Below are 16,459 nucleotides of genomic sequence, written 5' to 3' on the forward strand. Positions count from 1 at the left end.
CTCAGTGCACCTGGCTGTGCCTGGGTTGCTATAGTAACCACAGTTGCAGGGATGATACATGGTCTCTGTGTTGCCATGGAAATGAGCAGTTGGTTTTCCCTGAATGGCATGGCTGCTGAGGCCTTGGGGATTCAGTCTGTCCTGAAGGGTTTCGGAGGGAGACTGTGACTGGGAGAGAGCGTTTCCATGTCCTAATAATTCAGTGATGCTTGTTAGTCCGACTGTTGCCACGGTGATGGAGGAAGACACCCAGGTGGCTTGTGCTAGCTTCAGTACTGAGCCGATGAGACAAAGACTTGCAACAGGCTCCAGGTTTTTGTGTGCAGCCTGGAGCAGGACCAGCCCCCAAACTCACCCCGTCCTCTGGCTGCCATGGGGGCCAGGACCCCTCTGCCTTCTTTTGGGGTTTGCACCCTTTTGCCGAGACAGGGATTTTGTTCCCAGGAGACACTCCCCGGCCCATGGGATCTCAGCATTCAAAGCAACACAGGAAACCTGGGCCCCTGAAACGAGGCCACCGAAGAGATCGGTAAGCACTCAGCACCCCCTCCCTCTTTGGACCATGGACCCCCTCCCTGCGTCCACTGCACCCACTCCCCCTCATTGACTTCACCCCTTTGCAGTTCCAAGGCCTCCCCTTCCCCATCACCACATGGAGTCCAACCTCCCATCCCTCCCAAAGCCTTGGGCTCTAGACAGGTGAACAGGGAGCCCTCGCTCCTCCCCTGCCCGGGATCTCCGGGGAGTCCTCTGCCTCAGGAGTGAGGCCTCTGCCCTTGGCACTTCCGCACTCCTGCCCTCTGCCTCTTCTGGTGGGCTCCTCCTTTCAGCCTCTCCCCTACCCCCACAGCTCTGGTCATTACTGCCTCATTCTGGGCTGCCTGCCTGCTCTCCCAGACTCCACAGAGGGAGCGCCCGACAGAAGTCCCTCCACCCTGGTCTCACTTAACTCCCATCTCAAGGGGCTGAGAGCGACGGCCTGAGGAGGCCTTGAATGCCCACGGTCTGGCCAGGCAAGGGGCAGCGATGGCGGGGTGAGGCAACAAGGCTTGGAGTCACCCCTGCTTTTCCTCCTCAGGAGAACAACCAGGAGGAAGTACTGGAAGGAAGGAAGGGAGATCGCTCGGTGAGCCGGCAGGGGCGGAGGGAGTGCTGACTGGGAGAGGGCCGTCCACAGGGGACTGTACAGGGAGGTGGGGGGCAGGACGTGGGTGGCTCAGTGGTCATGGTCCCCATATGTGCTGGGCCGTGTGTGTGTGAAATGGGGTCCAAGAGGGGGTGTGACCCCTAAGCAAAGTCTGCGCTCACTGTGGCTGTTGTGGCCTTGGTTCTTTCTTCCGGGACCCTCCTGTGATCCTTTTGCCCCAACTCCAGCCAGGTGGTGCTGATGAGGGGGCCCAGAGTTCTGGACTCCGCTCCCCAGGCTGTCCTGGGACTCTCAGCCAGGCCTTCCCAGGACCACTGCGGGAATTCCTTCCCATTGTCCCCACCCAGAGCAGCATACTTCCTGCCCCAAGCGGGCATCCCCAGGCCTGTCTTCTACAGTCAGGAGATGGGTCTTTCCCAGGACCAGGACCTCATTTGTGCTTTACTGATGACAGGGTCCCCAGGATGTAATTTTTTACCCAGAGTATGGGCAGAAACACCTGCCCTGTGAAGGAAGGGCTCAGCCCTGTGTACAGATGAGGCAAGGTGATGGGATCGCCTCCCCAGCTGCAGCTTGGCTGCTAAGGGTCCCCGGCACCTGAGGACTCTGCCTGCCCTTCCAGGGACCAGGCCAGAGAAATAGGGGGGCATCTGGGACTCTGGTTTGCCCCATCATGGATGTTGGTCCTGGGTTTCTGATAGGGTGTGTGATGATAGTGTCCTAAAAGGGAAGCTCTGTGGAGATCCACGGGTCTCAGGTACGGCCCCAGGGCAGGGGCCCCCTATGTTCTCCCTTTCTACACACAGCCTCAAACCAGGTTAATTTTAAGCCTAAGGAAAATCTCATGAAGAGAAAGATGGGAGGCGGAGGTGGGAGGAGTGGTGTTATCACTTGAGCCAACTTCAGAGGCTCTTGGGAAGGAGGAGGGGGTACAAGTGGTGAACCCCAGGGGATGCCTCTGCTGCATGACTCTAATGAGGCTTGAAGACTGCAGCTCACTTGTCTTCTACAGCTGGTGCATTTTGAGTGATGTAAGCTGATGAGAGGCTCCTTCCTGCACCCAGCGCCCATACACTGTCAAGGCTGGGAGAGTCTTTGAGATCCCATATCCAACCCCTTGTTTAACAGGCAAAACTGAGGCCTCAGGGCAAGGTCACACTGCAAGTTCGTGGCAGAGTCAGGACTAGAACCCCAGTCCCCCTGCTCAAGGCTCTCTCTCTGCACTGCAGACCAGGGAGCCAGCCTCACTGTATGGGAGTCAAGAGGCTTACTGGGAGTGAGTGGTCCTTTGCTTATGACCTTGCCTCATGTGAACAGAGGCCCTGAGCGTACTGTAGACCATGTACCGACAGCTGATGGCTGGCTGGCAGGGACTCCTGGCCATAGTGGGTTTCTGGGATGCCTCATTTCTGGGATTTGGTGCCTCTCTACTTTATCCAGGGCCCCCAACACCACTCTGGCTCTTCCAGGTTGAAAGGCTTTGCCAGTATCTCTTAAAAACTGCATAATTCAGGGTGGTGTCAACAAGTGTGATGTTTCACCCATAGTGGCCAGTCCTTTATGGGCACATAAGGCTGTAGGTAGATGGATAAGGGAGGTGAGGAGCCAGGCAGTTGAGCGCTGAGTCATAGAAACATATCTCCACAGGTTGGGAATAGTCACAATTAATGGCAAAGATGGATGGTCCAGCCATGTAGAGATAAGGTCAGAGCAAAAGAACCTTGTCACAGTGTTTTTATCCTAGGTTCTACCATCATATAGGAGCTTCTACGTCCATGAGGACAGTTCCTCCATATGCTGGCCTCTGAGTTTCTTGTTGTCTTCAACTCATTGAATGGCACCTCCACTTCAGCTGCTCATTACTGTAATCTTGTCATCATTTGAAACTGTTCTGCCTCTGAAATCTTAATCTCTGTGTACCTCCTATGCATTCTGTCTCCCTTGCCTCCACTATATCTGTTCTTAGAGACCCTCTGGCTCCTGCTTCCTAGTTTTTCTCCTCGCCCTGAATCAACTCCTGCATCAAATCTATCCAATCTGGACCCTGTGGCTTGTTACTTCAACTGCTCACCATTCACCACCTGGCCCCTTAGTCTCCTACTCCATCTCTAGAACATGGTAACTGCCTGCTTTCTCTAGTCCTGGCTTGTAGTGCTGGGGGGTGGGGGGTGGGGGTGGGAATCCCTTCATTAATTGACACTAGTCCAATAGCTTCAACTGAGCCTCCAGCAGCAGCCAGCAGTCCTGCTGCCTAGGGCTACTCCCGTTCCCCTACAGCTATTTCAAAGCTTTCACATAACCCTCTACGTTTCTACACCACATCTTCCCCAGTCATCTGCAGCAGCCACCCTGAGGTCTCTCTTTACAAAAAGAAAACTGGTCTGGAGGGAATTTCTTTAACCTCTGCCCTGGATCCAAACTTACCTGCATCCATTCCCATCCATGCCTCCGGCCCTCATCATGGCAGAGAGTGTCCCTCTTACGGTTAACCTCTCCACCAGAGATCTGGGAATCCTCCCCTCTGTTGGCGCCACTCTCCTGGCTCCTTTCATTGTAACTCAGTTAAGAAACAAAACAAAAATACCTTGACTTTACAACCTCCTCTCTCTCCTGCCCTTCTCAGCCAAGCATATTGAAATCAAAGTCACTGTTTATTATCCCCACTTCCTTACCTCCTGCTGAGTCCTCAAGCCACTAGAACCTGGCTCCTGTCCCCACTTCACCACCTACGCTTCTCATGCCTGTCTTCAGAGATTCTTACTGTAAATCCTGTGGAAGCCTTTCCGTTCCTAGTTTACCTCTTACCAGCATTTGACGCAAACCGAGCGGGCTGCCTTCTGAAGCACTCTTTCCTTGCTTTCCATGACCTCACAGTCTCCTTCTTTTCTGCCTACCATTCTGATTATTATTTCTCTGTTTTCTTCATGAGATTTTCTTCTCCTGTTCACCACAGAAACGCTGATGTGGCCCAGGATTCTGTCCTGGTCTCTTTTCGCCCTTACGCTTGTTTCTGGCGATCTCATCAGTTACCATAGCTTCAGCTTCCCTCTCTAAGCTGATGACTAGAGTTGCTCCCTTCACCTTTCTCCTTAGTTTCATTTTTTCTTTTCAGTTCTATCAGTTTTTGCTTCATGTGCATTGAAGCTCTGTTCTCAGGTGCATAAACGTTTAAAATTGTTGTGTACTGTCAAGAACTTAACCCTTCATCAATATGAAATATCTTTCTTTCTCTCTGGTAATATTCTTGTTCTGAAGTCCAATGGGTGTGATATTAACATAATCACTCCAGCTTTGTGGTGATCAGTGTTTGCATCGCATATTTTTTTCCATCCTTTTCCTTTTAACCTCTCTGACTTTATATTTAAAGTGGGTTTCCTTTTAGAAAGCATATAATTGTGTCATTTTTATCCAATCTGACAAATTTCACTTTTTAATTGGAGTGTTTAGACTATTTACATTTAATGTTATTATCGGTATGGTTGAGTTAAATCTACCATCTTGCCATTAGTATTCTGTTTTTCCCGCTTGTTCTTTGTTCCTTTTTTCTTTTTTCTTGCTTTTTTTGAGATTGGATGTTTTTTATAATTCTATCTCCATTCTTAGCTTATTAATTGTAACTCTTTTTTGGTTTATGTTTTTGGGCTTTTTCTTAGTAGTTGCTCTAAGGTTACAATACACATCTTCAACTTACCATAGCCTACCTTAAAACAATATTTTACCACTTTATGAATATCATAAGAAGCTTACAACAGTATACTTCCATTCTCCCATCTTGTCTCTTGAGCTATCGTCATGCATTTTGCTTTTACCTGTGATGTAAACCCAACAATACGTTATTTTTCTTTCTTTAAATCGTTATCTTTTCTTAAAAAAAAAAACACCTTTATTGGGATATAATTCATATACCACACAGTTCAGCTATTTATAGTGTACAAATCAATGGGTTTTAAGTTGTGCAACCATCACTGCAGTCAATTTTAGAACGTTTTCATAACCTTCCCCCAAAAAAGACCCATGCCCATTAGCGGGGACTCTCCTTTCCTCTACCTACCCACAGCCCTAGGCAACTGTTAATTTACTTTTTATCTCTATAGATTTGCCTGTTGTGGAATTTCATATAAATGGAATCACATAATATGTGGTCTTTTGTGACTGGCTCTTTAGCATAATATTTTCAAGGTTCATCTGTGTTGTAGCATGTCTCAGTATTTCATTTCTTTTCATTGCCAAATAATATTCCATTGTATAGATATACCACATTTGCTTTATCCAATCATCAGATGATGGACATTTGGGTTGTTTCCACTTTTTAGCTATTATAAATGATGCTGATGTGAACATTTGAGGACATGTATTATTTCTCTTGGGTGTATATCTAGGAGTAGAACTTCTTGGAAACTCTGGGTTCAACATTTTGAGGACTGCCAGACTGTTTTCCAAAATGACGGCACCATTTCACATTCCTACCAGCAATGTATGAGGGTTCCAATTTTTTTACATCCTTGCCAATAAATATTTTATCTGTGGTTTTGATTATAGCCATCCTAGTGAATGTGAAGTGGTATCTCATGGTTTTGACTTACATTTCACTGATAACTAATAATGACTAATGATGTGCCTATAGGCCATTTCTATATCTTCTTTGGAAAAATATCTTTTCAAATTCTTTGCCCGTTTTTTAAATGGGTTATTTGTCTTTTTATCATTGAGTTATGAGCATTCTTTATATATTCTAGATACAAGTCCTTTATCAGATAATGATGCGCAAATATTTTACCCCTGTAAAATACCCTTTGCAACATAAAGGTTTTAAATATTGGTGAAGTTTAATTTATCTATCTTTTCTTTTGTTGCTTGTGTTTTTGGTGTCATATCTAAGAAATCCTTGCTTAATCCAAGGTCACAAAGATTTATGCCTATGTTTTCTTCTAAGAGTTTTATAGTTTTAGCTCTTACATTCAGGTCTTTGATTCATTTTGAGTTAATTTTTGTATATAGCTTGAGGCAGGGGGCACCAAGTCATTTTCATTTTGGTATTCAGTTGTCCCAGCACCATTTGCTGAAAAACTATTCTTTCCCCCATTAAATGGTCTTGGTGTCCTTGCCAAAAATCAGTTGAGGTAAACGTGAGTATTTCTGGACTCTGAATTCTACTGCATTGATTTATGTGTCTTACCAATACCACACTGTCTTGATTACTGCAGCTTTGTCCTAAGTTTTCGAAGTCAGGAAGTGTGAGGTGTGCTCTCCAAATTTGTTCTTTCTCAAGATGTTTTTGGCTATACTGGGTCCCTTGAATTTCCATATGAATTTTAGGGTCAGCTTGTCAATTTCTGCAAAGAAACCACCTGGTATTCTGATGGGGATTGCGTTGACTCTGTAGATCAATTTGGGGAGTATTGCCGTCTTAACAATATTTAATCTTCTGATCCATACACACAGGATGTCTTTTTATTTATTTAAATCTTCTTTACTTTCTTTCAAAGAAGTTTGTGGTTTCCAATGTACAGTCTTGCACTTGTTTTTTTAAAATTCATTCCTAGGTATTTTATTCTTTTTGATACTCTTCTAAGTTGAGTTGTTTTCTCAACTGCATTTTAGGATTGTTCACAGCAAGTGTCTAGAAATATATCTAATTTTGTATATTGATCTTGTATCCTGCAAGCTTACTGAACTTGTTGTATTAGTTCAAATAGTTTTTTAGTGGATACTTTAGATTTTCTTTATACAAAATCATGTCATCTATGAATAGAGATAGTGTTACTTCTTCCTTTCTAATCCGGATGCCTTTTATTTCATTTTCTTACCTAATCGTCTTGGCTAGAACCTCCAGTGCAACGTTGAATAGATTTGTCAAGAGCGAGCATCGTTCTTTTGATCTTAGGGGGAATGCTTTGACTTTCACTTTTAAGCATGATCTTAGTTTTGGATTTGTCATAGATGTCCCTTGTCAGGTGGAGGAAATCCCCTTCTATTCCTAGTTTGTTGAATGATTTTATCATCAAGTGACGTTGAATTCTTTCAAATGCTTTTTCTGCATCTATTGACATGATTATGTGGTTTTTGTCATTCATCCTATTGCTATTGTGTGTTGTATTAATTGATTTTTGGATAAACCAACATTGCATCCTTCAGATAAATTCTACTTGGTCAAGATGTGTCATCTTTTTCATTTGTTGCTGGATTCAGTTTGCCAGTTATTTTTTTTTTTTTTAATGAGGAAAAAATATTTCATACGTATCTACACATTTGCTATTTCCAATGCTCGTATGTGTATTCAAATTATCCTCTAGTCTCATTTTCCTTTTCCCTGAAGGGCTTATTTTAACGTTTCTTGCAGTGCTGATCTGCTGGTAGTGAAATCTCTTAGATTTTATTTGTATGAAACAGTCTTTATTTTGCTTTCATTTTTGAAAGATACTTTGGCCAGAAATAGAATTAAATTTGATAGTTTTTTGTTTCAGTGCTGAAAAGATGCTGCTCCACTGTCTCTGAGTTTGCCGTGTCTCCGATGAGAAGTGCACTGGGATTCTTTTCTCTGTTCCTGTTCGTAGTCTCTCCTCCCTTCCCCTTTTCTGGATTCTTTTAAGATTTCCTCTTTATCACTGGTTTTCAAGTTGATTATGAGGTATCTTGCTGTAGTTTTCTTCATATTTCTTCTGCTTGAGGTGTTTTGAGGTTGTTAGGCTTATAGTTTTCATCAAATTTGAAAAAATTAAGGGTATTATTTGTTCAAATATTTTTTTCCTGCCTCCCCCCTTCCTTTTGTTTCCTGGAATGCCAATTACTATTTGATATTTTCCGCTGTTCATTGATACTTTGGGTTTTCTTTTTTCAATAATTTTTCTCTCTAAGTTTTATTTTGGAAGATTTCTATTGCTATGTCTTTGAATTCATAATCTTTTCTTCCACAAAGTCTAGCCCTATGCAGTGGATTTTTTATTTTAGGTGTTGTGTTTTTCATCTTTAGAAGTTTGATTTGGGTCTTAATTATATCTTCCATGTCTCTCCTCTTCATAATCAAGTTTTCCTTTACCTTCCTTCCTATATGGAGTAATTTTATAATAGTTCTTTTCACATTCATCCGCTAATGCCATCATCTTTGTCATTTCTATTATGTTCCTAGTGATTGATTTTTTTCTTCTAGTTATGGGTCCTATTCTTCTGATTCTTTGCATGTCTGATAATTTTTGCTTAGAGGATGGATGCTGTGCAATTTTACACTGTTGGGTGCTGGACTTTGCTGTATTCCATTAAATAATGTTGGGCTTTGATCTGACACAGTTAAGTTACTTAGAATTTGGGTCCTTTTGAGGCTTTCTTTTCATCGTTAGTGGGGCAAGTCCAGAACAGCCTTCAGGCTCGGGTTGCTTGGGCCTCACTACTAAAGCAGGACCCTTCTGAGCACTCTGCCTGATGTCCTGTGTGTCAGGAGGTCTTTCCACTCTGACTGGTAGGAACACAAACTCTTCCCAGCCTCCTATGAGTTTCCAGGATTATCCTGCCTACTCTTCTCTGGTAGTTCATCCCCCAGCCTCATGTAGTTTTCTCACAAGCGTGTGCAGGTCAGTACTTAGCCAGAGTACAACTGTGCATGCTCTCTCTCTTTCTCCCTCCCTCTCCCTGTGCGCCACCCTCCTCTCTGGTATTTGCCATCAAATTTCAGCTCTTTAGGTCTCCCTGAATACAGAACTCTCTCTTCTCCCCTAACTGAGACCACCAGGCTCCATGTGGTGTTTCCCTCCATAGGCCAGGCCCTGCACACTCTCTCCAGGCAGTAGTTTGGGCAATCGTGGGGCTCACCTTGTTTACTTTCCTCCCTCAGGGATCACTGTTCTGCACTGCTTTATGTCCAGTGTCCAAAAACTTGTTTCATATATTTCACCTGGTTTTAAAATTTCAGGGCAGAAAGGTGGTCCCTGTTACTCCCTTGTGGCTGAAAGCAGAAGTCTCTCCTTAGTTTTAGGCTCACAAATTTAACTGCATACCCTACATCCCCACTGGATATCACATGGACTCCTCAAACTGGATGGGTCGAGACCAACATCTTCCCCACTCCCCAACCTTTCCCTCCTCTTACATCCACTATCTCATGGGGGCATCCCAGCCCCAAATTGTAGAGACCATCACAACCTCTTCTTCACCCATCCATGGTAGCTAACTTAAATCTTGTCAGTTTCATATTCTTGGTTATTCTCAAATCTGTGCATCTCTTTGTGTCTCTCTGGCCACCAGATCCATTTAGACCCTCACCATTTTCCATCTAATTGACTATAGCAGCCAGCAAACTGCCTCTTTGCTTCCAGCCTTGTCTCACTCTAATCCATTGGCCACACTAAAGCCAGAGTGCTTTTTCCAAAGCACAGATATGATCGTATCATCCCCCACTTAACGTTTTTCAGTGGCTTCTCTGAAGCTTTAGCATAAAGCCCAGTTCTTAGTGGAGACGGAAGGCTCTTTACTCTCTGGTTCCAGCTATGCTCTCCCGCATCCTCTCATCTCCTGCCTTTCCCCCGACAAGCCATGCCAGTCTCCCAGTCTCATGTGCTCTCTTTTATTTCATGTCTGCACCTGGGGTTCCTTCCATTTCTTCACCTGGTAAGCTTCTCATCATCCCTCAGGACTTGGTAGCACCTCTTCCAGGAATCCTACTCAGATGTGCTCAGTCACACACAGTGCTAAACTCTATCATAAGTTTTGATCAACTTTACTGTAATCGTGGCCTATATCTGAATCTGCTCCTGGGCTGTGACTCTGAGGGTAAAGCCCTGTCTTGCTTGGCTCTGTACCCTTAGTCGAGGGCCTTGTACAGAGGAGGTGCTCATTATAAACGCGCTGAATGAATGAAAGCTAGATGTGGAGGCATGGCTGATGGAAACAAGGAGACCGGAGGCCAGCTGCCCTCCAGTGACCTGGATGTCCCCAGGGCTGTCAGGCCCAGAGCAGAAGGGCTCAGTGCTTGGCTTGAGGGTTCGTGCTATCTCGATGCTCTACTGCACATGGGCTGGGCTTACACGAGCCTTCCTGTGGCTGCGTTCATACTGCTTCAGAGGGAGCCCTGCTGTGTCACCTCGGCCTGCGTGGGCCTGCACCCCAGAGAGGGTCTTGGGGTGGCTGGACCTTAGGCTCCTCAGCAGAACCGTCTCCTGCATGAGGGTTAGAAACTGTGTGACAAGGAGCCTGACGTGTCACAGGAAATTCTTATTCAAAAGAGATTTTAGAATAGGATGTATTGAAGGGTTCTGATGACTGGGACATGCCACCTGCAGTGTAACTCTGCTGGGAAAGGTCTCATTGGCTTGTCCATTTAAAAATTATTTATACATTTACTGTCATTCGATTACAGGCTCCATGAAGGCAGGGGCCATGTCTGCCTTTTTCATTGTTGTGCCCTCAGCCTACAGTGCGGGTATACAGTCAGCACTCAGTAAAGAATTGGTGAATGGACAATCATCACCAAAATTTACTGAGGACTCACAGTAGACCAGGCACAGTTCTAAGCCATTTACACACATTAACTCATGTAACAGTCACAGCTACCCTGTGAGGTAGGTACTGTTATCATTCTCAACCTGCAGATGAAGAAACTGGGACACAGAGAGGTTAAGTAAATTGCCTGGGGTCACATTGTCACATGAGTGGTGAGGCAAGCTTTCAAAGACTTGTACCCTTAACCTCTATTGAATGAATGAACGAATGAATGAATGAATGAATATTTTGATTTGTAGTGTCTACAAAAGGGGACCATAATAGATAAAGGTATTTTTCCTAAAACAATTATTAGAACTTCAGATTTTCCATAATTTGGACTATCCACACTCAATATCAATGAATCTTTCTCTCTTTCTCTCTCTATATATATGTGTATATATATAATGTTGTATACTTACATATAGTATATATCATTACTATCAGTGTTGTTATCTTACTGCGGGCCAGGCTTTGTATTGTGTTTTACATACATTGTCTTGTTTAATATTCATAATCCTGTGATATAGGTGTCAGCATCCCTGTGAGTTCCTATGATGTAGCTAAGAGCTAAGGTTCAGATAGGTTAAGCCCAAGGTCGCAGAGCTTATTACAGAGCAGGATTTGCGCCCACGTCTATTTGACTCCACATCCGTGTGCTTAAGGGCTTTGCTGTACTCCCTCTCCCGTAGTCTGGCTGAAGCAAGGCCACCCTGGGCTTTCCAAGCTCTTGCTCTCCCAGGAAGCTCTCAAGTCCTAGAGCACAGTCCTCATTTCACAGCCCTCCCCGAGGGGACTGTCAGTGCCCCAGGCAGATTTTCCGGGCCCCTGTCCAGTAGGGAGAGCTGAAGCTTTGACAGTTCAGACACTGTGGTGCATAGTCCTAGTGCTTTAGAACTTGAGGGGCACCATATTGGAGCCCATCCTAGACAACTGAATCAGAATCTCTGGGAGTGGGGCCAAGAATCTGAATTTTTAAATAACTCTCCAGGTGACTCTAATGTCTAGACAATTTGGGAACCACTGGCCCAGGCTCAGAAAAGAGGACATGGACACTCCTCAAGAAAAGAAGTGGTGGCTTCCTGCCCAGGCCAACTTCACAACACTTCTAGAAGCATGTCGTGTGAACATATACTGTAAAATAACATTAAATATTTTTGAAAGACATATGTTCATTGTAGTAAATTTGGAATACATGAAACCACATAAGGAAGAAAATAAGATTACTTGTAATCCCAACACCCAGAAGTAGCTCGTGTTAACGTTTCAATTTATTTCTATTTTTTAACTTTCTTTTGAAATATATATAATATACCTAAAAATGCACACATTTTAAGTGCACAGCTAATAGTGCATTTTCACAGCTGAACACAGCCATGTTAACAAAACCCAGACCAAGAAATAGAACGTTGCCAGCACCCGAGAAGCTCCCTTTGAGCCCCTTTCTGGTAACTGGCCCCTCCCGAAGCAGTTTTCCTGCTTCCTGATTCCTGACATCATAGGTTAATTCAGCCTGTGTTTGACATTTATGTAAATGGAATAATTCCTTATCTCCTCTTTGAATCTGGCTTATTTTGCTCAATATTATATTTGTGAGATTCATCTGTGTTAGGCATATAGTTATACAATTGTTAATTTATTGGCACTGTAAAGAATTTAATTGTGTAACTAGAACAGAATTTATATATCCGTTCCGCTGTTGATGGGCATTTGATTTGGGAAGTGTAAAGTATTTGTCAATCATGACTAGTGCTGTTGGGAACATTCCTGTACGTGTCTTCTGGTGCACGTGTGTGTGCATTTCTGTGGGGTACGTACCTAGAGTGAAATGGCTGAGTTTATGTTCGGCTTTAGTAAATCCTGCCAAAGTTTTCCAAATTGGTTCTACCAATACACTTTCACCAGCGGTGTATCAGTCCTGGTTGCTCCACAACCTCACCAAAACTTGGTCTACTCTGTCTTTCTATTTTAGCCATTCTGGTGAGTGTGTGGTGTGTGGTATTGTGGTTTTACTTTTCATTTCCCTGGTAAATAATGAAGTTGAGAATCTTTTCCTTCATACATTTAATGAAGTTGAGCATGTTTTCCTTCATACGTTTAATGAAGTTGAGTGTCTCTTCTTTCATACGTTTCTTTTTAATCTTTTACTTATGTGCCCACCCCTTGTAACTCCTTAGTTCATTTAAAAAAAGAAAGAAAGAAAGAAAAAGAAAATGAGTAAGGCCAAAAAGCTGTTCCATAAAGCAAAAAACTGCGGGTAAAGTACTACATTATTTTTCCCTTTGATGAAGTCTGTCATCTTAAAAGTAAGTTCTTTCTATTTGTAAGATCTTAAAGAAAATATATGCTCTGCTGTTCTGTCTGTTAGCTCTTTCTTCCTATGCTTTTCTCAGCCATTGAATTTTCACTTGTTCCACCAACAGCATTTGTGTCTTTTTGGGGGATGCATTTGTATCAACTTTGCACTAATATTCTTCCAAGAAAGGTTGTTGTGACAAAGGAAAAGCTTCAACTGAGGGTGAGGAAGTAGGTGGCTAATGCCCAGCAATGTCACTGTTGCTGTTCCACTGGGAACAGCAGGACCTTTGCCGAGCAGACACGAGTTGTGAGCATTGCAGAGTAGATTCTAAAAGTGAGGTTGTTTTGCTTTGTTTTGTGTTGTGACTGCAGAAAATTGTTCGCTAATTGAAAAAAATGGGTTTAAATTCTTTTTAGGTGCTATTTTGGGGGAAAAAAATCTTCACAGGTGTTATCTGAAAAAATACGCAGTATGAGTTTGTTCTCAAGTGGTGATTATATACGTTTGTGTGCGCATATATCCTTTCAACAAAGTTGTGTAGATCTTTTCATCTAAATTTTTCGTGTAACATATTTTCCCGTATCATTAAATATTATTAGACAAATGATGTTTTCATGGCTATATAATGGTTCTTTTATAGAGTTCTTGAAATTTATTTCACCATTCTCCTATTTTGGTTAATTCAATAATTTCTAAATTCTCAATGATAAACACCTTTGCCTATAAATCTCTGCGCTCACCTGATTACTTTCTTAGAATAGCTTCAGAGAAGTGTAATTAATGGCTCAAAAAGAGGGCATATCTTTAAAGGGGGTTGATGTGTTCCTATTATCACATTTCCTTCCAGAAAGACTACTAATCAGCACGCTCCCCAGCAATAAGACATGCCTCCCTCGTTGGGCGCTTGCCAGCCTGTGCTCGCTTCAGTTACAGCGTCTCTTGCCATCTAGAAGACTGTGGTTGTTAACCTAATAAAATCTGTGTGGCTTCTGGATTTAGGAACATGCCTAGAAAAGCACCCCTACTTTCTACACGCGATTAGAAAAATATTCGCTAACATTTTTACTTGTAGTCTTCTCTTTAAAGTAAATCTTTAATCCATCTGCTATTTGTTTCTGTGTATGATATGAAGTAGGGATATAACTTTTTTTTCCCCCCAAATGGACAGCAAGTTGATCTCTAACCCATTTGCTAAATAGTCCCACATTTCTTCAGCGTTTTGCAAGGTTCTTTATCATGAACCAACCTCCTTTGTAGACATGGGTCTATTTCTGCATTGTGTTGGTCTGTCTGGTCATTCTCGAGCCAGGACCACTGTTTTGGTTATGTCAGATTCCTAGTAGAGTTTGATAGCTGGTGTGGCAAGTGCCTCTTTATCCTTTTACTTTCACAAAATTTTCTTGGCTATCTTGGGAAATTGGCTTACTTTTCCAGGTGCATTTTGGAATAGATTTGTCCAGTTGAAAAAAAATCCTACTGCACTTGTGATTAGAATGATGTCAAATCTGTAAATTCATTTGACAAAATTATAGTACCATAAGGGAATGGAGAATGCATCTCCTTTTATCAAGGGTGTTTGTCTAGGTAAGATTTCTGGTTTGTTTTATTAGAGTTTTAGTTTATTTTCATGTATGTGAAACATGAGACATTTCCCGTGAAGTTTTCCTAGAAGTTATTTTTTCTATTGCTTTTGTGAATAGGATCTCTGTTAGTATCTTTTTTTTTTAGGAAGATTAGCTCTGAGCTAACATCCGCTGCTAATCCTCCTCTTTTTGCTGAGGAAGATTGGCCCTGAGCTAACATCTGTGTGCATCTTCCTCTACTTTATATGTGGGACGCCTACCACAGAGTGGCTTGCTAAGCGGTGTGTAGATCTGCACCGGGGATCCGAACCGCTGAACCCCAGGCCGCTGAAGCAGAGCGCGCAAACTCAACAACTGTGCTACCGGGCCAGCCCCTCTTGTTAGTATATTTTTAACTAGATGTTTCTGATACATAGGAAAATTATTTAGAGTTGGGTGTCAGAGCTGAAAGGGTCTGGGTGAATTGTCATCCTCACTGAGCCCTGGGGACTCTGAGGCCAGAGGGTTAGGGACCTGCCCCAGGCCACAAGGTGAGTCACAGCCAAGCCGAGTCTGGAGCACTAGGTACACAGCGTGTGTCCACTGGAAACCCCCTAAGCTAGACAGAGAGAAGGGCATGTTGTAACTCATCAGTCAGGAAGCCAACTGCTGTTGCCATGGAAACCTGAAGGCATCGTCTTCTGGGAGGACCAGGATGCAGAGTCCAGAAAGAACAGGCTGCACTAGGGTGGGGCCATTCTAGGGCAGCCTGTCTCTGGGCCTCGGTGCGTGCAGGTGCGCGTGTGTGTATGAGAGAGAGAGAGGCAGCGGAGGGAAGGGAAAGAGAGAGAGAGAGTACACTTACTAAAGAGGGAGGTGCCCACCTCACCATTGTCCTCTAAGGCCTGGTCCAATACTCTGGATTATTGCTGGGTGGTGCTGCAAGAAGGGGCAATGTGCCACTGAGATGGCTACCCTGTGTCCATCAGGGTCCAGTCTGAGGCTCCTCTTAGAGCGAGCTGGAAGTGCTCTAGGTAGAAATGCTGGCATCTGCCAGTCACGGGCCCTGGATCCCAGCTGGCATCTGCTGGAGACTGGCTCCTCCTCCCTCAGATTCTGGGGTGGCCCAAGAGGGAGGCCTTCACCCGGGCGACACAGACAGTGGAGTGATGGGAGCAGAGACAGACCCCTCACCTCAGGACTCACCTCTGCTGCTGATGGGCTGGGGGGCAAGGACAGTGCAGGAGAACAGGATGATGCTCAGGAAGCCTGGACAGGGCCTGACCTTCAGGTGGAGCTGAGGGTTGGGACAGCCAAGGACAGGGTGTGCCTCTGCCACAGTCTCAGCCTGGCCAGACACAGGAAGGAGACATCCCCTGGAGTCCTGAGAGCATTTGCAGAGGTTGCAGCTGGGAGCCCTGACTTCCCGTTCACCTTCTTGCCAGCCTCTCCCCACCAGGAGCCTGTGCCTCTTGCCTTCTGATCCCTCCCTGTGAGCGTAGGAGAGCCTGAGCTCAGCATTCACCGCAGCCTGAGTAAGGCCCACAGACCCCCATGGAGGCCTGCTCTTGCCGGGCATGAGAGGAGCTTCTGGAAGCAGGTGGGGCATCTTTGTTTGGGGTTGGGATGCTAGCAAGAGCTGGAAGGAGGCAGGCTGCTGGAGCCAACTGTGGTGCCTGAGGCTGAGTCTGATGGAAACAGGGGTATTTAGCCAGCAGCCCTTGTCCCCTCCCTTCCCAGCTCTCTGTAGTCCTCCCTGAGTCTCAGGCTAGGGCCTGACCTCCAGGGATGTGAGCTGTCACGCCAGCTTTCCCACCTCATGCTGCCAGGATCCCCCTCATACTTCTTGATCTGGGGATATAGGCTTAAAGGGCTGGCAGGGGGAGGTTTTCTGTCTTGGAACATGAGGGTAATAGGGGAATGTCTTGCGTGTGTGAGCTCTGTGTATGGGAGTGGTATGTGTGAGTGCCTGTGATATGTGAA

At 44.5% G+C, this 16,459-nt stretch overlaps 1 protein-coding gene across 1 annotated transcript in view; it reads left to right on the forward strand.

Moving 5' to 3' along the window:
• The first annotated feature begins 357 nt into the window (after window positions 1-357).
• The window catches only part of TUB (TUB bipartite transcription factor), a 65,642-nt gene continuing 49,540 nt past the window's right edge, over window positions 358-16,459 (forward strand). Inside the window, 3 exon segments of the mRNA XM_070273372.1 lie at window positions 358-414; window positions 417-529; window positions 1,079-1,126. Of these exon segments, the coding sequence (XP_070129473.1) occupies window positions 373-414; window positions 417-529; window positions 1,079-1,126 (203 nt within the window). The 5' untranslated portion in view covers window positions 358-372.

The sequence above is a fragment of the Equus caballus genome, chromosome 7, assembly GCF_041296265.1.
Source record: "Equus caballus isolate H_3958 breed thoroughbred chromosome 7, TB-T2T, whole genome shotgun sequence".
Classification (NCBI taxonomy): domain Eukaryota; kingdom Metazoa; phylum Chordata; class Mammalia; order Perissodactyla; family Equidae; genus Equus; species Equus caballus.